This window comes from Neodothiora populina (assembly GCF_041146345.1).
Source record: "Neodothiora populina strain CPC 39397 chromosome Unknown canker_contig_7, whole genome shotgun sequence".
NCBI lineage: Eukaryota > Fungi > Ascomycota > Dothideomycetes > Dothideales > Dothioraceae > Neodothiora > Neodothiora populina.
Window position 1 is genome coordinate 864,863 of NW_027191415.1, and position 23,696 is coordinate 888,558.

Below are 23,696 nucleotides of genomic sequence, written 5' to 3' on the forward strand. Positions count from 1 at the left end.
AGTAGATCACTCTTCCATGATGAGAGCGGCATTCTTGTTCTCAGTCATCTTTACGGATTTACGGATCTGAAGATGATAATGAAATCCATATTGACTGTCCCGCTGCGTCTGAGTTGACTGTTGGGCTCGAGTGAAGATAAATTAGGTAGTATGCACAGATGGTCCATGTCTGTGACCCATGGCCGAATGCGCCCAATTATGACCGGATGCCGGCATGTCAGCAGCCGAGCACGTTGCTCGAGTCTGAGCTGTGCACTATTGGCATCCACATGATAGCTCCATGGACAATGACATTTCAAATATGAATTGAGTTGGGTATCTAGTGCATGAGTCCTATAGCTTCTCTGAACGCCCCCTGGCTTTCGCTACCGTATGCCCCCTGACCGGCCCACACCACAACCTAAGCATGGCCCGAGGTGCTCTTCTTCCACACGGCAAGTGCTGCTGCTGCACACACGGCCGCAGCACCCAGCGCGATATACAAACTCGTCCGGTCAGCTGCATCTTCCTCCGCCTTGGGAAATGCCGTTGCTGGAAAGGTTGCACTTTCTGCCAGATGCACAAAAAACTCGGAGATGCTGCCCCATCTCACACTGACATGCAACGGCTTGGGCATGCGCAGTCTTTCGGTATACTCGTCAGGTTGTACCTCAGTCCTCTGGACCGCTCGGTCTTGGTCGGCCTTGAGTGCTGTATACACGGCGGGAAGGCCGTCCAGATGCGGAAAGCGGTTTCGCAGGTCTACAATGTGACTGAAGCTGTCAGGATCGCTCGAGTCATACGTGTAACAGAGCAGATCGCATGCGTCCAATTTCGCCTGGTTTTCGATTATCGCAGGCTCCAACTCGCCGAGCTCCTCCATGATCAGATAGCACTGCCTGCCTCCCTGGAGCTCTACACTATTCACTGCTGTCCGAGGTTTGATGGTGGGATGATAGGTTGAGCTGAAAGGCCGGTTCAGGAATGCAGAGAGCAGGCTTGATTTCCCGCTGCCGCCGGCGCCGATGACATAACACAAGAAGACGCTCCTTTCGACTCGCGCGGGCCTGTTACGCCTTTTGCGAGCCTTGGTGACTTTCAGTGCAGCGGTAGTGCCGACCCGCTGTGGACCTTCAAAGCCTAGATATGCGAGGTACTCCAATGTGGTTTTCGGCTCTTCGAACGTGGTCATGCTCCACTGCGCAAGCCAACCTTGCAAGGTGATGTAGCCAGCTTCATTACGGACGGTACAGGAAGGAAAGTCGGAATCTATCCACGAAGAGGGGAATCCGGGAGTGGGCGCGAAAAGGGTAGCCAGCTCTGCGTCGTTCAGACCGCCGTCGTTGTCTTTGTCGTGGAGGAGGAATAGGTCGACGAAGAAGCGGTAGCCCGCCGGACTGAGCTCGGCTGATGAATACGGAGGGAGATCAAATTTGGGGTGCAGAAAGGTGTCCTTGAGGCTCAGACTATCCGTGTAATGGAACTTTCGTAGGATGATCCATATGGTCTCGTGACGGCCTTTCTCTGCGAACATCTTGTTCAGAAGCAGAAAGCCCGCAGCGTCGATGCCCTTCTCGGCAGTCGCCTTGTCTCCCGACCACCGCTGTATGGAGCGCTTGACGATGTCGAGGTCTGCGTCGGAGAGAGGTTTGTCGAAACACTTGAGCTGGAAATCGTGGATCTCGGCATCGTTCAGCAAGCCGTCCTGATCTTTGTCGCAAAGGTAGAATATCCTCTGGAGGGCGGCGACAGCTGCTGGCTTCAGATTTGATTCTTTCGAATCATATATAGGAGCTATGGGATGGGTGACGGCTTTTTGACAGAGGAAGAAGACCTCGTTGATGTTGTGGTGCTCTCTCGCGCTTGTGCGTATGCAAGAATCTATCTCCTTGAACTCGGCCATGACCGGGAGCATTTCTTCCTCGACGACTTGAGCAGTGGTGGTGTTGGCAGACAGGTCAGCTTTGCTTGCGCAAAGCACTACCGGGACATTGACCCCGAGCGACCTGAAATAAGGCAACCAGAACAAGGCAACACGTTCATAGCTATAGTGGTCGGAGTAGACCAGAAGGATGACATTGCACTTGCGAAGCTCTTTGCGGAGATTCTCTCGTTCTTTTGGTAATGCAGAAGTATCTACAATGGTGGTGGTGACGCTTTCCGGTGTACCCAGAGTTGGTGGGAGTGAGATTGAAGGCAAGACAGATTGGATTTTGGTGGTGACAAAAATGTCTTTGACAAGGGATGTCTGGACCGTGCAACAGAGATCAGCCTTCGACTTCTTGATGCTATAGCCATGACGGGATTGAGATATGATTGAATTCGACAAGGAGACTGACAATTAGACTGGACTTGCCTGTGCCCTCGTCGCCGCAGACACAGACACGGACAGCTGCCATGCGGACTCGATCACGAACAGAGAGCTAGGGGCGGGTTATTATCTCGCCATGCAGAAGTATGGAGCTTGGACTATGAGCAGGACAGTCGAGGAATGTTGTGTTTGTCAAGAAGATGTCTTGTACTGCAGCCTAAGGTAAGGTACTGTAGCTGTTTACTTTGTATAGGGTAAGGTAACTTTACCGTAATTAGCTGCTCTGTGATTCTAGAAGTTTAGCGCGGGGATGCCGGACAGCTTGGCATGAGATCGGCAGCCCTATGGTGCAAGTAAATGCGCATCACAACGCATTGTCGTGCATCTGTTCACGAAATGAAAACAAGTCAGCTATGAGGACCTGCGGAAGAGCATAGATCTGCGTAATCGTATAATGAGATCAGTGTACTTGTATGGTGAAAGTGTTATGCCTAGCGGGAAGTGAACAGAGCCCTGCGTGCTGATGCGGTCACAATAAGTGAAATCCCCACATTGTGGTTCGAATCCAGAAACAAGCCACACGATAAAGGATAGCGATACGAACCAACCCGATCGACCTGGGACTATGTTTGAGGAAGACAGGGGACAAAGCTGGCAGGTCTTCGCTAGTCTTCGTCGCTGTCTTCGGGGATGTAAGGTACAGTGTCTAATTTGCTAGAATAGGGTGAGCGAGAGATATATATATCAGGACTGTCAGTACCAAGGTCCCCGCTTGTCTGAGTTAGTCGCACGTGTAGTGGGGAAAGTGGCTTGGAAGCGGTTCAGTTGGAGTTTGGATGCACGGTAGCTAAGGTAAGGAAGGTACAGTATGTCAGGGTACAATCCCCAATCCCCGTTCCTGACCTGACCATTGTCATCCTAGATTGTCTAGATTGTCTCAATGTACAAATATAATACACGCTTGAGGTAACCATCTCTGCATCTGGTCTGACGACTCTCTTGCCTGTGCATCGACAACCGCCCACAATTCACATACTCTGCCCAGTTCACCCACTGTTCCTGCAGCGCCCCGTCAGTCCGTCGCTCGGCTTGGGTTGCGATTAGCGGAGCGTGTGCCTCCAGATTGACATTGACCAAGACGACACCCCGGCAATATGTTGTAAGCGACATCTTCTCCCAGACACTGCATACATACTTGTAGCGCATTCGCTGACCAGGCCATCAACAGCGTTCTACCACCGCCGCCGAGATACCCCAATGGCAACCTGTACTCGGGCTACCCGGGCGGCGCCATCATCGAGACGAACAACACCCTGGGCCACCATGAAGGACCCGAATACCAACTTGTCGTCGGAGAAGGTATTTTCTCCACTCCCTTCGGCTTTCCGACCTTGTCTCTTCCACGAGCCTCACACACTGACTTGCGAGAGGCACCTATATTCTGCGCGATGAGCTGCACCTAGCCACCCCTCCTCCCCATCCTTCAGACAACACAATACCGAACACCAACCCCCTCGACACCACCATTGGCCCGCCGACTGCTGGCACAAAGCTGTCCTTGACATCCTTTGCTCCGCGGAAGCCATCCACTTACCCTCTCACCCCGAGTCTCACCGGAAACAGCACTCGCTCTCCCGTACCGCCCAGTATACAAGAGGAGGGTCTGCACAGCGAGAATGGCTCGCTACCCAGGCACAACGGCGCCATCAATTCCCAGTCATCCTTCACTCCCGCCTTTGGTGAAGGCAATCCCGCTTTGTTGCCCAGTGCGAAAGACGCCAAGGACCCTACCAAGAAACGCAAGCCGAAGAACAATATTGTCAAGAGCAATTCATCTTTCGTGTCCAGAGTGATCCCCCACGAAGCTGTCCAGCGGCGCCTCACCGAACACAGCCCCGAGGGCACATTTGCATTCGCCAACATCAACAGAGCCTTACAGTGGCTGGATCTATCCTCGGAGACCAAGGTAGGATCCGCCTCCATCTACACACACTGGCGCAATTTTCATTATCCTAACGCTTTTGCACGATAGACGGAGAATTTGACCAAGATCCTCTTCACCAAAGCACACGCCTTGTGTCACGACGTCAACCAGACAACCCGAAGTAGCACGCATATCGATGTCATCTTAGGCTTCTCTTCCTCTGATATCATCTGGTACGAGCCGATATCACAGAAGTATGCTCGACTGAACAAAAACGTATGCTCATGGTTATCACCTACGATGGATCCGCCAGTATTGACTGCTTTCTGAACAGGGCGTGATAAATCCTTCTGCTGTGTCATCTATCTCGTGGTTACCTAATAATGAAAACATGTTCGTGGCTGCCCATGTCGACGGCACGCTGGTCGTGTACGACAAGGAAAAGGAGGATGCGCCATTCGTAGCAGAAGAGAGCGCCGCCGATGATTCTTCTTCGAACAGACATGACCCCGCCATCTTCTCCGTCTTGAAGTCGGTTCAATCACGAAACCAGAAGACCAACCCTGTCGCGGTGTGGAGGATCAGCAATCTAAAAGTCAACTGCATCTCCTTCTCACCTGATGGTCGGCATCTCGCCATTGTTTCAGAGGACGGATCCTTGCAAATCATGGATTACCTTCGGGAACAAGTCCTCGATGCATTCACCTCTTACTACGGAGGTCTCACCACCGTCACATGGTCTCCAGACGGCAGATACATATTGACAGGCGGACAAGACGACCTTGTGAGCATATGGTCATTCGCAGATGCAGCTCTGGTCGCGCGGTGTCAGGGACACAACAGCTGGGTCACAGACGTCAAGTTTGATGCCTGGAGATGCGATGATCGCAACTATCGCTTTGGAAGTGTTGGGGAGGACTGCAGGCTTCTGCTGTGGGATTTTTCCGTCGGTATGCTTGGCCGGCCCAAGGCGGTAGGTGACCTCCAGACCCTTGGTTGTGATGATTCGCATGTGACGCACGCATCTCCCCACCCTCTTATGCAAGTTCATGTCAACATGCAAACAGCCTAGCAGCACGATAGGCAGCAAGATCAGCCTCATTCGCAAATCTCATCACATGCTTGAATCTCCTTTCTTGCCAGCTCATTTACTGTTGCAGCCAAGAAATGTAACTGACGCATGATGTTTAGATGGCCGCCAGGCAAAGAGGAAGCATAGTTTCGTATGTGCCGGGAACGCGGAAGGAAAGCTACTCGGCCATTGGCCGTCTGCGGTCAAATTCCGCCCTCTCAGAAGAGGCCGCCATGGTCGACGAGTCCAGCGTCGTGCATGGTGTGGATTCGAAAGCCAGCACTGCTTTCCTCCCCCCGGTCATGGTGAGTGAGCGTCGTGTGGTTGTGTATGTCTTGGCCTAATATCATATACAGTCGAAGAGCATTGATGAGCATCCGCTGAGCTGGCTTGAGTTTCAAGAAGACTGTATCATAACTGCATGCAAAGAAGGTAAGCAGACCCACTTTCTTTTTGTTTTCCTCTTGTTGGGACCTCACCTCGGAATCTCCACTTCGCATTGGCTTGCGTGTTTTCCCTCGTCGAGAGAGGCTCTTCGGGAGCAGGGTTCGGCCCGCCTTCGGTCTTTCCCTGCACCCGCCCGATCTATGTCTCGAGTCAAGCGCATTCCCGGGAAACATTACTGACAGGGGACCTGCCTCACAACAGGACATATCCAGACGTGGGATAGACCACAGGATGGCACCGACTTTTGAACAGCCCCAGGCCGAGACTGGGGCCATTGCCAGTATTTATTTGTCGTCGAAAAAGAAGTACAGTGTGTGCAGTGAGAATAATCCGCGGATTTTCCAGATTTTGCCCCGCAGGTTCACAGAAGCCGCGCCATCATGGTCATTTATGTGCATAAAAGGAACAATTTAGGTGATACCTCTGATCTTGGACCATCTGTCTCTTCTATACAGTATATTCGTACCTGCAGGCAGCATGGCACGGTGATTACTACAGTACGTGCCTGAGGAGCTTTGACCGGGACAGCACACGCCACGGACCAATGTCCCCTAATCTTTCACTCTCGAGTACCTATTCACGGTATCCTTGTACACGTAGGATTGCCTCGTTGAGCTAGATTAAGCCGATATCACAATATGTCTCTATTTTGAAGCTCTTGCAAGAGTGCGTCCGCATGTGCATCCTGTCTTCAAAAGTGTGTTTCAACACTATACCATAGTCTCACCTTGCTGCACCGGCACGGCGCGCACTCCATAGAAGCCACAGGATCATGTGGCGGTGGCAGGAAAAAAGGCGTGATGTGAGCTCACCAGCGCACATGCGTGCAGATGCCGTTGTGGTGAGAGGGGACGTGCGCAGATGCAAGCCCGGTGCCTTGCGGACGCGTGCTCTTATCAGGCGGCAATTCGGCGTTGGCACTTCGATGTCAGGAAAGACTTGGTTAATGGTCGCGATCGGTCTTTCTCTCTTTCCTGTCTGTTCCGAAGAGGCAAGAAAAGGCCCTATTGTTACGGGGGGCAGTAGCCATACATCGAGGGGCTGAGCGATTGTGTTGACCAAGGGGCTGTGATATCCCAATCGTGCCGTGGGCTTATTTTACAGTAGGGTATCCGATATCTTACACTACGTGACTATATCTCGACTTGCACGTACGGTATCCGGTAGAACGCCCCGCTGAGCCAGCACGGTTCAATTTCCGCGACTTACTCACGTCACTCTACGCCAATCCAAAGTAGCTTCGTTCTTTGCTTTCTGCTCTGCTGGTGGTTCATCATTTCAGGCCGCTGAGCTTCTCGAGTCGAGAGCGAAACTCTGTTTGTCCTGCATCTGTCATCTCTACACATACATTACCACTTTCTTGCTATACACATTGTTGCCCCTCCGCTCTCGAAATAATTGAAACCCCCGCGGGCTTTTGCAAGTGCATGAGCCGACGTCATGGTTCACACCCCTCGTCAGAAGCCTACGCTGGAGATAGTGTATGCGATCATCGCTACTACTCGCCGCTTTCCCATTGCGGTGAAGATGAGGACATGTTGGCTAATGGATTTTCTCACGGACATAGGCCGAACACGCGCTTCATCGTCTTCCATGGTGACCAACATGAAGCATCGCCTGTCAAGCTCCATGGCGTCCTGCGCTTCACCACTCCGGATCCCATGAGCATCAAGAACGTCAAGATATGGCTGGAAGGCAAGCGAAGGATATCGTATGCATAACGCCCCCCACTAGAGACGCAGTGAATTGGCAATAACAGTCTGTTCCTCTTGCAGATGGTTCTACATGGGCGGCATGGCGGCCGGAGAGGTCTCGGACAAGAAGACCTTCTGGCACGAAGAACGCAACCTTGGAACGTCAGGAACCCACAAGATCAATTCGGGTACCATAGAGTGGCCCTTTGAATTTCAACTCGACCCTAGCATGCCGGAGTCAATAGAGGGAATGAACAGCACCTATATTGTCTATGACTTGCATGCGAGCATCTCACGGCCCGGCTGGAACGCAAAAGATATTGTTGCCCATTCTCACATCAGAATCGTCAGGACCTTGGGACCGGAGCAGATGGAGACGACGCGATCAAGGGTATGTCCACCAACTCTGGAAGCAGCCTCGAACCGACGAACCCACGAATATGCTTGCTATGTGCGCCTCTGAAACTAACACTTGCCGTCCAGACGAATTCAGATATCTGGGCGAACAAACTTAGTTATAGCATATCAATCCCCACCGATGCCGTCGTCTTCGGCACATCCATCGTCGCAGATGTTGAGCTTTCACCCATCAGGAAGGGTATCCGTCTAGGAAAAATCGAAATGCGCCTAATCGAGGCTGTCACGAAACGCATTCAGCAATCCGAGGTCCCCGATCTTCGCGGCGACAGGTGCAAGGTCGATGAGAGCGATGTCGCAAAGGCCGAGATGGACTTTCCGGAAGACTCACGAGTCACTTTCGACAACGAGACCCCCGATAACCCAACCATGGAAGACGAGAAATATGTCTTCAAGGCCAAGCTCGAATTGCCCAAATCACTCCGACAGTGTAGACAGGATGTCGACAGCCACAACATTAATATCACACATCGCTTCAAGCTCATGGTTAATATTCACAACCCCGAGGGTCATGTGTCCCAGGTTCGAAAACTTCTTTCCATATTTGTGTGTATTTAATGCGCTAACATTGCAACACAGCTGGTGTGTCGCTTACCGGTGAAGCTGTTCATCTCTCCAAATCTCCCTGTGGATGACTCAAATATGGTCCAGGTTGGGCTGAGCACTCTGAGTGATTTCGAGCTCAATCAGCAGGAGGCTGCTGTGAATGCCCCTCCAGAGTACGGTCGGCACCAGCTTGACGCACTTTACAACGACATCAGTCTGAATGGCTACATGACTCGACCACCAAGTGGCTCAAGTACACCTTTCTATGCAGCAAGTCGCAACGCATCATCCGAAAACTTGCAGTCTCTAAACGGCGTTGCCGCCATGGACACTATGCCGGAAGAGGAGGGACATTTTGCTCCAAACCTGTTGCGCTCTCGGTTGGCGAATCTTGCCGATCAGGGCTCAAGTCGTCAACAACGAGTCCTACGGATCCACCATTCTCCATCTGGTGGCAACACCCCTCACAATGGCCTTGACATGGAGCACTCATACCGCTCTGGCTATGCGTCCGCGCCAACTTCTGGATCGTACGCACCGACTTCCGGATCGTACTTCAGCAGCCATTTTGGCACGTCAAATCGTTCGTCTCCTCCCCATCAGTCACCAAGCCATAGTGTGCCAGAATCTCGCCGCACGTCAGACGACATGGAAGAAGACGGAACCGAAGTCCATCAGAACGACTATGATATGGGTACTCTTTCACGTGTGCCTAGTTACGGTGCTGCTGTGCGGACACCCGGTCTTGTGACACCGTTCACTGATGGACCCCCAAGTTACTTCGAGGCTACCAGCAGACCACCGAGTCCAGGACTTACAAGACCCAGTGCAGTGCATGTGCGCAGTGGCACCAGCACCCCGAATAGCAATTCATCAGCCCAGACATTGAGAGAAGCCAACGGGCTCAGCCTCCTCTCTCAAGCTCATCACGATGATGCACGATTACGTATGCTCAGAGCAAGGGTCGATTAAATGAATTTTCTTTCTTGAAGAAGCGAGGGGCAAGTCTTTGGAACCATTCTTTCTCTCTAGGCGTTTGGTAGAACCCGCTCCGGACATGGCAAAAGGGGCATCGATCGAAGGGGTGTTGTTGGGTATTGATTGCATCTTTAGACTTTCGAAAGAGAAACGCATGACTAGCAAGCGACAGCAAGTTCTGAGTTGACAGTCGATAAATAATGTTACGAACTTGAATTAATGAAAGTAAAGAATGAACAGCCAAGTAATCAGGTCTCTACCAGTTCCATCACAGCTCAGTCACTTCAGTAGGTAGATCTGCTACAGCTCTACTAGCCGTATCTCCTACTGCACCATCCGTCAAAGATTCTATCAGAAGTCTTTAACGAATACTGAGTATCAAAGGGCCTCTTACCTTGCAAGCAATTCACTCTATCCTTTCGGAACCAATTCACTATCTGGCTAGTAGTCAAGAATCAATGCAATGACAGCTAGATCTAGCTTCTTCCGGCTAGCGTTGACAGCTCTGCTTGCATCTTTGCATCGATTGTTGCCTGTGTCTAGGAGTCAACATGCTGATCTCGTAGGTTGCGATGCCAAAGACGATTGTGTCGGGGTAGGGGACTTGTATTCTCTAGGTCTTGCTATTTCGGTCTCCACAGGGGATACTGTGTAGTCTGTACACTAATCGCAAGTAGTAGAGGTGCAATAGATATCATTGTGCTTTAAGCACAGCCCGAGATCATGGTCTCTTCTCATGAACTCTGGACTCTGTCTCGAAGGTCATCTTTTCATTTGTTTCGTATCATCGGTCACGTGTTCTTGCTGTGGCAGTTCATCTGGGTTGTGGAATTATGGTCGTGTACTCGCTAGCACTGTGATTCAAGGCTGGTGTAGAGTCTTGTGGTGGCGAATCACGATGTCGAGATACTATAAAGTCGACTTCGCTGATATTTAGGACTATCCTATATGTTTGTAACCATGCCCAGCCTTGAGACCATGAAAGATTGTCAGCAGTAATGTGGATGTTCGTTGGCATCCTGTAGCACCAGACACCAAGAGAATAGACAAGTATACATACAGTCCCGTGTTGAGATCCATACCAATCTTCCATGCCCTTCGGTTCAACGTCGCCAAGACAACCTGCATCTAGCCTGCTTGAGTATTTTTGTTCCTTTATCATTAACTATCGTAAGGTGAAATAGGCTGAGCCACCAAGCATGGATTCATTAAACTTTTAACAAAAAGCCCCCTTGGTCGGGGTATCTCGTGTGCTGGTGCGGCTGTTGGTGAGCTGATGGGAGACCTCCGTACTCAGTTATAGATGTATGATAAAGCTGGATGGACTCAAGACTTCTGGACAGCCCTGCAAGAGAGCTAGAAGTCGAACAACCCGTGTAGATCGTCGAGGATCTTCCCTGCTTCCTTACTCAGTAAAGGACAGTGCGATCCATTTCTCACCGTATCCCCTACACAACTGCATGTTCAACAACATATACAACGACATCTAACGTGACTGGGTTGCGCCGTCTGTATATGGGTATGAGGCTGTAAGTCACTGTACAATCTATCTTCTGCCAGCACAGGGTCGGAACATCCTGCCCTCTCGAGGGAACGGCAGGTGTTGCGATGTCATATAGCTCGGTGACTTGACCAGCCAAGTAGCACATGAGCAGCACCTACGACACGACGTGGCTCAGTAGAGTAAGCACGACAATGGTCTAATTCTTCTTCGAGCTAGGAATTCCACCATTGCTATGATAAAGTCAAGCTATAACGCAGTTCAGAATGTTTTCACTCATCAGCTATTATATCGACAGGCAGAACGAGCTTCCTACTTCTAGGAAACGTCGGCAGCGTGAAATTGAGACAGGGTCTTGTTTAGGACCTTAAGTCACTTTGCACACGGTGGTGTACCGAGCCAGGCTCGTCGGTGAAACTCAGATTGTATAGGCGAGATCCTGCTACAGTATTGCGTGTATAAGTGTCTGGCAGACTGTAGGTAGTTCAACTTTAGCGCAAGACCATGCACATACGCTGTCACATCAATGTGTACAGCAAGTTTGCGAACGACAGCAAAGCCCGCACCAGAGAGATGTCCTCCTAACTCAGCAACTCGAACGGTTCGCTGCCGGCCTATATACAACCTGCCATGTGCAGCAGCCAGTGACGTCCCACCTCGTCCTTCGATCAGTGTGTAAATTCGGCGGAAACAATATAGTTTTGACAACAGAACATAATCACCATCAAATCCGATGTGGTCTAGTGGCTAGGATTTGCCGCTCTCATTGCATCAAGCAAGAAGATCCGGCAAGGCCGGGGTTCAATTCCCCGCATCGGAATTATTTTGGTTTCTGGTCCTCTACCTACCCTCTCTCTCTCTGTGTCTCTCGTCGCTGATGGTTTCTCGATCTTGCTCTTTTGCTGTCTTTTTCTGTCATGAGGTGTAGCCCTTCATTGTAGTAGAGAGGTGGTGGCCATTGTTTCACTTCGATGTTCTATATGTGATAGATCAGGGGAATGCGGAGCTTTGTTTGCTTTGTTTGTTCCGTTCACAGCAGTATATACGCCTTTGCTCAGGCAGCAAGTTCCTGAAGCGACTTTTTCAACCCCTCTGGTACGACCGAAGCTTACTGAATGGGGCTAGTGCTGTCCAATCTACGACAGTCTAGTCAATCGATGCGATCTGCTGCTTCAATAATGCTTGATTTACTTATTGACAGGGACAACCTCTAGATAAATTACGCTCATCCACTGTCAAGTCAACAATATTCAAATGAAGTAATGGTGGTCGTCTATTCTTCTCCTTCTTCCTATCGTTCCAGATTCCCACATCGTAAAAGCTATTGGATACATTGTTGAGCGAGAGAATACTAAAACAAAAACAAAGACTACAAGGCTCTTTTCGCTGATTCATGGAACAAAATAAACAGTGCAACAAAAAGACAATGCCAATCACTCATCAAAACGCCATTCAATGCTCGCTCGCCCGCTGTCGCTCCCTTTGCTTGACATCTATATCACAAACATGATTTTCTTTTCTTTCTTTTCCAAAACAATCCGGATCGCTGCATCATCATCATGATCATCAACGCCAACCTCATCTATCCGTCTTGCGTTGATAGAAAACAATATACGCCATTTCATTCTGCAGCCTGTCTCTATCGGGCAATCGATCGGGATCAAAGTCTGCCACCCACGTATCGTTGAATTGCCTCCAGCACTTGCGCGCTCGATCCTTCACGAGACAGGTATAATGTCCGCTCGTCAGCGTCGTGCCAATGTGTCGCATCACCGCGTAAGCGTCGTAGAGGAAAGGCGCGGTCATGGACGGATCTTGTTTGGTCTGATCGGCAGAGTATTGCTTGCTCATGGCCATGCGTTCTTGCTTGTTCGGTTCGGGAATCATGTGCGGCTCGAGGTCGAGGTCTCGCAGGGGAAACTCGATCGGGGTGCGCACTTTCTGAGCGCGCTCGCCCCGTCCCGCAGCGAATCGTTTGAAATGTACCACGAGATTTTGAGGCGCACGCGTGATGGTGATTTGCTTGGTCGCTTCGCGCTCTTTCTTGCAACGGGGACATCTCCATACTTCATCTCCAGAGAGCATCTCTTCGGCGCAGTAAGATTTGAGACACTCTTGCAGTGTCGTCCTCCCTGATCGGGAAATCTCGACGGAAATGCTGTAGAAAGCCTCGTAAGTCGTCGAGGTGAAGTGACATGTAGTGCAGCGGAGGCGTGATGCGTGCTGGCCCGCGAACAGATCGGTAAGATACGAATGCTCACGGTGAGTGTAACGACTCCACTCGGTCTTGCTCACCATGGACATGGGCATACTCTCCCTGACTTCCTCCTGCTGATCAGTAAGAGCTTTGAGAGGCGTGCGAGACCAGTTCTCATTGAGATCTTCGTGTAGACAATCAACTAGAAAATCAAGAAACTCTTTGGCATCTTGCTGTCGATCAATCCCCCACTCACTGTTGAGGCGAGCGCAAAAGGACCTCAGAGTCGTGGGACGGATCGCTTCAACGTCTCCCTTCCAGATGCTCCGCACCAAATTGGCATAGAGCTCCGGAAGCACTCCCTTGCTGCCTTTCCAGTTATCACGTTGGATCTGCTGCTTGAACCTGTCATCCAAAAAGAACAGACTCAGAGGTGTGGTGGCGGACAGGGCTTGTATTGTGGCATTCATGTAGCATGTAACGCCGAAGTTGACCAGACCGGTGCGAGGCAGGCGCAAGTTCGACGGCAGGTATCGAGGCGGAACGTAAGCTGGCAGATCCGAAGAGCCGGTGTTTTGCGCGCTTTGAGAAAGAGACCGGTCGCTAACACCGCTGTAGGACATCCTAGACACTGCCGGCGGCGGTCTGGAGGGCACAGGCGGCACCGTCGGCGACGGGGTGAAGGACGAACGTGGCGGAGGGGCGGGATATGAGGGGATGCGCGGCCGCGGCACAGCTTGCGACGATGATGTTTCTAGTCTTTGACTCTGCTCGAGCCTGCCTGCGTCGGGGAATCTGCGATTGAACTCTTCTATGTTGTCGTAAAAGGGCGACGCACTGTCGACTTGTTGCGATTCGTCTTCCTCGTCCAGTGGTGGTTTTTGGTCAACGACGACACTCTCGACACGGGCCCGTTCCAGCCATTTCTGCTCCTCTTCTGCGTCCAGAGGATTGTACTCGCGTAGTCTTCTCTTCGGTACATAGAGTTGGGATGAGTGGCTGCCGACGGGCACCCGCCTGAGTGGGGCGGAAGATTTTGGTCCCGTCGCTGTGCTCGATCTCGAAAGAGCCTGATCACCGACCAGATCCGTCCAAGACTCAATGCCGCCCATGAGCAGGATAGGCGGCCTCTGGAGCGGCTTGTCCTGATTGAACTCATATAGAGCATCGTACAGGTAGCGCAGCTTGCATTCCCTCTCGGTACTGGGACGGCTCAAGAACCTATCGGAGGATGTATCCTGATCGTAATATACAACAAGATCGAACTTGTGGCGCTGTGAAAAAGTAGACTGCTCTTGATCCGGACAGAGGACCAACGAGTCCTGTACGTCGTCTGCAGACATGTCGCGGCGCAGTGAGGTCGGGTCGATGTTGACTATAGACTGGGCAAAAATGTGACCGTCATCGAATTCGTGACGGCTACGCACATCGATGAGCAATATGCTGTGCATCTTGAGATAGTCGTACAACTTCTCCGGACCAATGCGAATCTCTTTGGGCAGGTGGACAGACTTGCGCCGCGGCGGACCAGGTGGTGGGCGTTCTGGAGTGGGTCGGGGAAAGTAATCTGCAGAGTCGTCACCTTCGTTGCCAGGCGCATGTGAAGAGGCGGCAGACATGGCCGAGTTGGATCTACCTCCAGTGCCAACAATGCTGCGAGCAGTGGTACGAGGGAGATGGAAGTCGCCCGTGAGCTGCATATTCCTCGCGGGGCTGTAGATGGGAGCAGGCGCCTTGGGCATCGAACTGCCCAAATCCGTCTGTACTGTAGGACGACCAGAAGCGTTCGGCATGGCACGCGGGCCCGAGGGCCGAAGCGAAGCGGGAAGGTTGGATATGTCCAGCGAGGTACGTGGGCTCTGTGAAGATGCGTAGGAAGACAGCGGGGAGTCGGGTCTCTTGCCCTGGGGAGGCAGCATCCTCAGACGGGCGAAGCGCTCGTTCAGAGCATCAGCACCGCTGGATGGCAGCGAGTGTGAGGCCGAAGCGTCAGAGCTGCTTGTGCGGTGTCCCATGGAAGAGGCAGGAGTGGTGTCGGTAGCGTCGGACTGTCTCCTGGTAGGGACTGTAGATGCCGCAGGCCTGGTTCCGTTTCTCTTGTTGTCATTGACGATTATGTCCTTGATCTTTGCGTACTGATCTGTCTTCAGACTGACGCGCTTGAGCATGTCATTGTATGCCTGGAACTGGTGTCCATGCTTGCGAGCCAGGTCGGGTTGATCGCGATGGCGTGGGATTATGTTGGCGAGGATCTCGAAGCAGCGCAGATAGTCTCGATAGGCGAGTTCGGGACGGCGAAAGGCGAGGAGAGTGTCGGCATTGTTGAGAGAGGTGCGCGCTTCGCCGATCAAAAAGTTCAGAGAGTGGTCGGCGTGGAGGTCTTTGACGGCGGCGGCTTGGAGGTCGGAGATGTGAGGGTATGGCTTGGGGGCGTGGTGGCCATTCGACGAGTGGCCATTCGACGAGTGACCGTTGGCGGCATGATGGTTGGAGGTTGAGTCGGAGAGGGGCCGAAGACCAAATGCAGCCGACGAGGTGGCGGATGGCGGGGACGAGGGGTACGGAGGGCTCATCATTGCGGCAGAAGAGTGGAAGAGGGCGGCGTGGGTATGAACATGTCGTGATGGAACAGTGTGAATTGATTAGGTGTTTACAGATTGCTCGGTGGCGGCGGGGGGCGAGACTTGATGGCGAATGATGACAAGAAAATGGGATGCAGCGCGTTGCGGCGTGGGCGACGGAAGGGAAGCTTGCAGTGTGATGTAAGGTAAGGTATGGTATAGGAGTCAGAACAGAAGCCAGAGTCGGGCTGTGTCACAAGATGTGCTTGTTCAGCAGCGCTCAGGAAAACATGCAATCAAGCAATCAATGATTTGGCAGAGAGGGAACTGCAGCTGTGCAAGAAGTGTGAGGCACCTCGGGCCAGACACTGTATACAGTAACTGTAGCCCACCCATCTTTCTGTTCTACTCTACTGTACCTTTTACCGGCAGCGGACGACTCAGTCTCAGACACTATCACCACTGTAAAATGCCCGGCTTGAACCCTGCCTGCCACTGTTCAGCCCTCGAAGTCGATGCCTTCCCTTCCCCAGTGACGTATGGCCGACCAGAGAATATGAGCTGTGCTGCTGCTGCTGCTGCTGCTGCTGCTACAGTAGTACGGTACTGAGTAGTACACAACTGTGACACACATTCCCTTGCGTTAGGGTTACCTTCGCCTATAGGTTAGAGAACCCCGGACTTTGAGTGAGGGGCCAGGCGAACCAGCCACAGCACCTGTGCATAAACAAGGCGTAATAATATCGGATCGTATACCTAGCTAACCTACGATGTCTTATAAGGCACCATCACTGAGCCACTGTAAGGTATCCAGCTGCAGTATCAACACAGCTTCGTGCTTGCACATCCTACCCCATATCTTCGTGCTGTAAAGTACTACAACACAGCTACTTGTACAGCATCATCGTCAGCTCTACCTTGAGAAGCCAAAGCGGTCGGATGTCTGGCTGTGCTGTTCCATCTCCCACTCTTGTTGCTTCATTGCAATAGTCTGTCGCTGACCAATCCGACCATTTTATCCCCAAGCTACAAGTCAAGGGAGGCAATCAACAAGCTGTCAACACTACTGCTCTCTCATTCATCAGCCACACAACGACATTGGCTCTGTCGCCTCACATCGTCGCCTTCCGCCGCCGCCACCACCACCATCACCACCACCACCACCACCACCACCACCATCATGTCTGGATGGTTCGGCGCCGGTAATTCTGCCCTGGACGAGCAGATAGACCGTGCCACATCTTCCAGCCTCGAAGACATCGCCTTGAACCTCGAAATCTCCGATGTCATCCGTTCAAAGACGGTGCAGCCCAAAGAGGCAATGCGCTCGCTCAAGCGCAGAATAGGCAACAAGAATCCCAATGTTCAGCTCGCTGCCTTGAATCTGACCGACACGTGCGTCAAGAACGGCGGTTCCCATTTCATGGCCGAGATTGCCTCAAGGGAGTTCCTCGACAATCTGACCTCGCTGCTCAACGTCCAAGGCCCCGCCGCGCTCAACGACGACGTCAAGCAGAAGCTCCTCGAACTCATCCAGTCCTGGGCCACTGCCGCAGAAGGTCGCAGCAATCTGGGATACATCACCGAGGTCTACAACCACCTGCAGCGGCACGGCTTCCGCTTCCCTCCCAAGACAGACGTCGCCAGCAGCATGTTTGACTCGTCTGCCCCTCCCGAATGGCTCGACTCGGACGTCTGCATGCGTTGCCGAGAGCGCTTCACCTTCACCAACCGCAAACACCACTGTCGCAACTGCGGTAACGTCTTCTGCGGCACATGCTCCTCCAAGTCCATCCCCTTGCCTCACCTCGGCATCATCCAACCCGTGCGCGTCGACGACGGCTGCTATGCAAGACTCACCGAGAAGTCGCGTGGCGCCTCTGCCGCCTCCAAGCCCCTCGACTCGTTCAATGCTCCGACGACCCTCTATCAGAACTCTTCTGCCATGCAGCCTCGCGATCCTCGCGTCGCCGATGACGCCTTTGATGCCGACCTGAAACGAGCCTTGGAGATGAGCTTGGAAGAGAGCGGTGCTTCTGGTGCCGGCGCTGGCTACGTGCCGAGGGCACAATCCTCGCAGCAACCGCAGAAGCCTCGCTCGACGACGACCGCTCCCGCAGCTCCTGCAGCCGGTGCTAACTCCGCCAAAGCAGCTGCCGCAGATGACGAAGATGCCGACCTCATGGCAGCCATTGACGCTTCTCTCAAAGACATGGAAGAGCAAAAGAAAAAACACGCCGCTTCCCTCAAACAGCGCTCTTCCACACCCAGCGCCAACCCCGCCAACTTTACACCAAAGCACGACTATGCATTGACCCCCGTCGAGGCCGAGAACATCAACCTCTTTTCTACACTGGTCGATCGACTGCAACACCAACCCCCGGGCACCATCTTACGAGAACCTCAGCTGCAGGAGCTTTACGAGAGTATCGGAACCCTCAGACCGAAGCTGGCAAGGACGTACGGGGAGACGATGAGCAAGCACGACACCCTGCTCGATCTTCATTCCAAGCTCGCCACAGTTGTGCGTTACTACGATCGTATGCTAGAGGAGCGTCTTTCCAACACATACAATCAATCGCGCTATCACACTGCCAGGCCTGTCTCAAACATGTACCCGTCAATACCCACCGCGCCTCCTGCTGGTGCGAACATCGGTGCGGTGGAAAACTACTACAGTGCTACCGTCCCTTCAGTTGATCCATCTCATGCGAACAATGCGCCTTACCCAAGCTTCTCGCAACAGCAGCAACAACAACAGCAGCCGCCTCAACACTATTCACAGTTGCCTACCGATCCATACCAACCTGCACACTCGCAATATCCGCCTCAAATGCACCAAGGAGCTGCCTCGACGCCGTATCCAAGCGAGCAACGTCCCGCACAGCCGCAGCGTCAATCCTCTCAGCAATATCATGCATCACAGCCAAACCCCCAATACGCACCGTCGCATGCCTCACAGGGCTCGCAGACAGGTATGGCATCGCCACACCCTGATCCCGCGACAGCATATTACCTGGCCGATCAGAACCAGCAGCCCCTGCCACAACGAGTCAGTCCCGAGGTGAAGAACCAACCACTCCCTCAGCACCAGCACCAGCAGGACCCCAGTCAACAACAATACTCCCAACCTCCGCAAAGCTATCAGACATCACCGCCACAGCAGCAACAAGCACAGCAGCAACAACAACACTACCAAAATTTCCCCAATGGCCCACCGCAACCGAACGCGCAGCAACAGTGGCCGCAAGCTCCCTCGGCGCCCGGAGGTTGGGGCAACGAGGCATTCCCGGCCGCCCCTCAGCACGTTCCCCAACAGCCTGTGGTCGAGGAGAGTCTTATCGAGCTATAGAAGTCTTGTTCCGGATTCATTTCAGGAACTGCAGTGGCATTGTAAAGACACGGAGACAAAACAGACCAGAAGCAGCGAAGGGGCGAGTCTACTGTGTAATTCCAGCCTGGTGAAAGCGACAGAGAGAGACAGAAAGGGAAGAAGGACAAGAAAGAACAGGCCGAGACGTTTCAAAGGCCGAGTGTGAGAGAGAGGTAAAGCAGCATCAGTAGCGGCGATAGCCTGAACGTTCAGTACTAGACAGAGCCGATCCCTTTTAATTCGATGATACCCACCCCAAAGCCCTCGTGTCTACTTTTGTCGTCTCTATCCTTTTCATGATTGGAGCATCTTACTCTTCGAATGGCGGTGGATTCATGGTGAGGCAATGATAATGCTGTACACTGCCACTTCCATTCTTGGCGCCATCTCGATATGCGGGCATGGCACGCAGTGTAGAACAAGCTCATATCCCAAGTCTCTATATTTTTCCTCCATAAATAACATATAAAGTAGACAGATGAGTAGGTAGGTAAGGTAGGTAGATTTGAGTGATATATACATCGCAGCCCAAGAAAGGCCAGACAAAAAATGGGCTTCAGACAAGAAGTAGAGTACCTAAGCAGTGGGAATGATTTCACTAACCACCCCGATTGAATGCTTTTTCTTTTTCCTTCACTCGATCGTTTCTTGTTTCTCGCTCCTGGTCTCTCTCCTTTTCTCTCCATCTTGTAAATGAACAAACTCACCCTCGAAAAGAGAGACAAAGACCTCCTCCTGATAGATGATAGCATTGGAATCCCACACACAAAAACGCCACGCCAAACGAGAGTCGAGAAAATAAGAAAAAAATATAAAAACAATCCCGCTCTTGTTCTCCAGAAGAAGGGTATATATGAAACTGTTGGGGCTCTATGCACATCGAAATTGCCCGCTTTTTTTTCTCTCTTTTTACTGAACAAGAAAGGAGGAAACGACAAATAGAAAAAAAGACAATATGGCTGATGGTTCCGAAACAAACGCCCTTCGCAGAAGAACAAGAAACAAAACAAGAAACCACAGATTTGTAGGAGCGATGGACAGGGACATTTCTCTGCACGGTACACCGCCAAATCCCATGGCTGAAAATGTAAACAACAAAGATTATGTGCAGGCAGAAGCAGCGATAGTGGTTGAGAGCGAAGGGACTCAGAAACCGGCGTCGGCCCATTCGTTGTATCGCGCCACTTTGGGGCCTTTCCACGTCTCGCCGTACACATTGACACGCTTGCCGGCAAGGAAGCCGTCATGGGCGCTCTGCATGACATCGAGCCAAGACGAGGGCTCCGGGTGCTTAAGCCATTGGTTATGGACATGGTATGTCCAGGCTCCACGGAAGAAGTTTTCCAGCGTGCGGTTGTTGGGCGGATACTTGTCTTCTTCGATTCGGTACTCCTTGACCACTCCGGACTTTTCGAGTGCCTCGGCTTCTTCGTCGCTGGTTGTGAAGCTCGCTAGAGGCTCCGCCATGGTCGAGACTATGACGCGGTCGGTTTTCTTTTCCTGTTTGCCTGGAATCGATTCGGCCTCGTTCACGGATAGTGCGTCGCGTTGTACGTGAGCAGCGCTGGCATGGGTGGACTCGGGATGCTCAGGGGCAATCGCAAGTGAAGCATTAAGTAACGGAAGCTCGGGTCCGTCGAAACTTTCCCATTCGTCCTTGACCGCTCCAGGCTTGCCCTTGAAGACGGCACTATAGTCTCGGATGCAAGGCACGGTGCAGCGACCCTCCCGATCCCAGTTGAATTCGGTCCAGATGGGGTCAAAGGCGGCAGTCTCAAGCATGAGGAACTCTTGGTCACGACCGTCTTTCCAAGCCATGCGACCTATCACACGAGGGTGGAAGTTCAATCCCATGCGTATACCACCACGAAGGAGATAGGAGGAAAGACTTGAGTTTGCAGTCAGGGACATGATTGCCGTGTTGTAGTCGCCAGGGTGTGAGTGAGCAGCCCATCTCTCGGCGAAGTCGTGGACTTTAGGAAGAAGCAGCGGCCGCATGTCACGAAGCATAAGCACATCCATGTCCATGTATACACCTCCGTGAAGGTGAAGAATGACAAAGCGTACCGCATCGGAAATAGCCTGGGGGAAAAAGGTCATCTGTTTGGGGGTGAGGGTGGCCCACTGCTGGCCACTGCGATCTTCAATGATGCCATCGGCTACGACAGTGTCGCCTTTTGAGTTTGGAGGCCCTGGGTTCTTGTAGTAACCGAATCCATCGGTGTTATCGAAGGCGCTGGGTAGAGGCATGCGGCTAGGGAAGCGCCAGGACATGAGCTTGATGTCTCCCCTTTCGACGAAGGGCAAAAAGCGAGCAAAGAGGGTATCATTGGCTAGCATGTCTTCAACGGCGGTCGGTGAACGGTCGGCATCGAGCCATAGCCAAAGACGGCTGCAAGCCAAGTTTTGTGTGTACAGATAAGCCTTGATGAAGACCTCGACACGCCAGGTAGCAGGGCCGGACCAATAGACATGATAAGGAATAATGGGGCCGGGACAGGTGCCTAAGCTTGTCTCCGATACTGGTTCGGCGTGGTCAATCGAGGGGTATTTCTCCAGAGTGTTGCCATGGCCATCGGCGTTCTGATACTCGGCATGACGGGGGTCTTGCTCGCTCGCACGATGCTCGGGCTGTGGTAGAGTGTAGTAGCGATTTTCGTCGTTCGCGAGGAAGGCCAGGCAATCGAACACGTTGTGCATTTTCTCAATCCCTTCATACGAGCCTCTACACTCTTCGACCAGCATAGGCAAGTTGGCTTCCGTATCGACGTGCGGACGGGGCCCGTAAAAGTCATCCTTGGGCAGCACAGCGCTGATGGGTCGATTGAAGACATTGGCGTAGGGGTTTATCGTAACCGTCTTGGTGGACGAGGAAGAGAGTTTGACCTTGAGACCCGACTTTGTCTGCTTGACCACCTCGGGCTCGACATGCTGAGGGGTGTTCAGAAAGGCGGGAACAGCGTCTTTGGCCTTTGCCCTTGCGGAGGGATCGTGAGCGAGTTTTATTGTGCTGAAGATGACTGCGTAGAGGGCGCCGGCCAGGAAGAGATTCCGCAAGAGCGAGCACAAGGCGCGTGCCCGTCCGCCATCTACCATGCTGGAAGTGAGAAAAGCGCCGTGATGGGCAGATGGAGGCCGCTAAGCGGTCTGAAGGAAGCGAAGATCCCGCCGGAGAGTTGGTTGTTGCTGTACAGGTAATATCACTTTCTCGACAGCCAATGCCTGTGGAAAGTTGACGGGTTTACCGGCAAATTCAAGACGGAGGTCTTGACAAGATAAAGGGAGTGTCGAACAGAGCCGCGGCGGTTGGAACGATGGGCCGGTGAGCGACAAATCAGCAACGGGGTTTAGCTGCACGCAGGCTTCACGAATGGGAAGAGAGCCGGATACACAATTCACGAGCAGCTCGGAGTAGTCCTGGACCTGAAGAGTGGGAATTGTGCTGTGATATATCCAGTTGGTAGCCTTGGTCGTAGAAAGATAAGTATATCACGTGTACAGACCACGTGAATGCTTCTTAGCGACGGAGAATTCGTGACATAGGATTAGGAGACGTTGAACGTATCGTGTAGCAAAAGTCAATTGCACGGAAGAGGGGTGGGTGAAGTGGTGGACATGTGGAGGTGGTTGGAAGGAGAGTGGACTCTGATATCAGAGTAGGACAAGGCAGGCAGCACAGCGAGAAACAATTGTTCGATCTAACATTTGGTGGATTCCCCGAGCGAGCGAGCACGAATAGACGAAGCTGACCGTGAATTCGAGGGAATTAGCCAAAGGATTCGGCCTTAGCCTCCGAGCTAATTGCATAGACCTTGCACTGTCCTGGCTGGTTTCCGACCATGCACTTACGTGGCTATGTGCTTCCTGCGTACTATGCGCCCCGCTCTTGGCAGTCTAAGCAATTGTCGGTCCGGCCTCGTGCAGCGGTTCGAGGCTGGGCATTGTAGGGCGGGCAGGTAACTGTAGGGCGGGTAACTGTACCCTCTGCGTGCACCGATCTCTCACCAAAAGCAGAGGTAGAGATACAAGGTCAGGCTCAAACATGCCCTTTTACCCCGGGGCTTTGTTTTTTATACTACCGTACTCGGCTTTGTATAACTAAGGTACAGTACTGTAGGGTACAGAAGGCAATCTTGGAAGTTGGACATTCGCATGCGTCTGAGCTGCACTACTGTAAAGTACAATGCCTGTATGCATGCCGTATTCGCCCTTGTTCGTCGTTTTCGCGGGCCGCGTACCTGTTCAACCTTGTCTGGTTCTCTGCTGTGGTCCTTTTTACTATGCACAGTACCTGCAGCACCTCCAATATCATGGCCTGAAATTCACTTCCCCAATAGTGTAGGTTCGCATTGAGGGGGGTTTAAAGTTCGAATCAAGGGCTGCCTGTCGTGTTTGAGGGGCCAAACTTCGGAGACACACTAGAGCCATACTGTATCTCAACAGCCCGTAGACAGTACGCCATTTCGTGTCTCGAACAGTGGTCTGTGCCTAAGACGAGGACTCTTGACCGAGATTGCAGTGTCATTCCGGCCGCCAGTAGTTCCCTCAAGCAGGCATAATACTAGTATCTCGATCCCGCGTCCACTGACTTTGTTCAAACGGACAAGTGCTAAGGCTGCTCGTGTCTATGCTGACGCTGGCATGTCTCTGCCGGTCGAGTAAGAACCAGCGGTGGATCTTCAGCGCCGTACGCCGT

The 23,696-nt window shown here is 52.4% G+C and overlaps 6 protein-coding genes across 6 annotated transcripts; 3 read left to right on the plus strand and 3 right to left on the minus strand.

Moving 5' to 3' along the window:
- Positions 1-400: 400 nt before the first annotated feature.
- On the minus strand, positions 401-2,378 carry AAFC00_006353 (uncharacterized protein; the record flags this gene model as incomplete). The annotated part of the gene is made up of 2 exons (XM_069346298.1): positions 401-2,227; positions 2,319-2,378. 2 exons carry the CDS (start codon positions 2,376-2,378, stop codon positions 401-403), a joined length of 1,887 nt encoding a protein of 628 aa, XP_069197506.1.
- Positions 2,379-3,444: 1,066 nt separating this feature from the next.
- Positions 3,445-5,981, plus strand: AAFC00_006354 (uncharacterized protein; the record flags this gene model as incomplete). Its single annotated transcript, XM_069346299.1, has 8 exons — positions 3,445-3,449; positions 3,519-3,649; positions 3,721-4,256; positions 4,323-4,490; positions 4,549-5,187; positions 5,406-5,591; positions 5,643-5,718; positions 5,935-5,981. The coding sequence occupies 8 exons, from the start codon at positions 3,445-3,447 to the stop codon at positions 5,979-5,981; spliced, it is 1,788 nt and encodes a 595-aa protein (XP_069197507.1).
- A 1,192-nt stretch (positions 5,982-7,173) lies between these two features.
- AAFC00_006355 (uncharacterized protein) lies at positions 7,174-9,362 on the plus strand (the record flags this gene model as incomplete). The annotated part of the gene is made up of 5 exons (XM_069346300.1): positions 7,174-7,214; positions 7,301-7,444; positions 7,509-7,818; positions 7,911-8,366; positions 8,424-9,362. The coding sequence occupies 5 exons, from the start codon at positions 7,174-7,176 to the stop codon at positions 9,360-9,362; spliced, it is 1,890 nt and encodes a 629-aa protein (XP_069197508.1).
- Positions 9,363-12,447: 3,085 nt separating this feature from the next.
- On the minus strand, positions 12,448-15,642 carry AAFC00_006356 (uncharacterized protein; the record flags this gene model as incomplete). The annotated part of the gene is made up of 1 exon (XM_069346301.1): positions 12,448-15,642. The coding sequence occupies one exon, from the start codon at positions 15,640-15,642 to the stop codon at positions 12,448-12,450; it is 3,195 nt and encodes a 1,064-aa protein (XP_069197509.1).
- Positions 15,643-16,807: 1,165 nt separating this feature from the next.
- AAFC00_006357 (uncharacterized protein) lies at positions 16,808-18,979 on the plus strand (the record flags this gene model as incomplete). Its single annotated transcript, XM_069346302.1, has 1 exon — positions 16,808-18,979. One exon carries the CDS (start codon positions 16,808-16,810, stop codon positions 18,977-18,979), a length of 2,172 nt encoding a protein of 723 aa, XP_069197510.1.
- Positions 18,980-20,146: 1,167 nt separating this feature from the next.
- AAFC00_006358 (uncharacterized protein) lies at positions 20,147-22,096 on the minus strand (the record flags this gene model as incomplete). Its single annotated transcript, XM_069346303.1, has 1 exon — positions 20,147-22,096. The coding sequence occupies one exon, from the start codon at positions 22,094-22,096 to the stop codon at positions 20,147-20,149; it is 1,950 nt and encodes a 649-aa protein (XP_069197511.1).
- Positions 22,097-23,696: the final 1,600 nt, after the last annotated feature.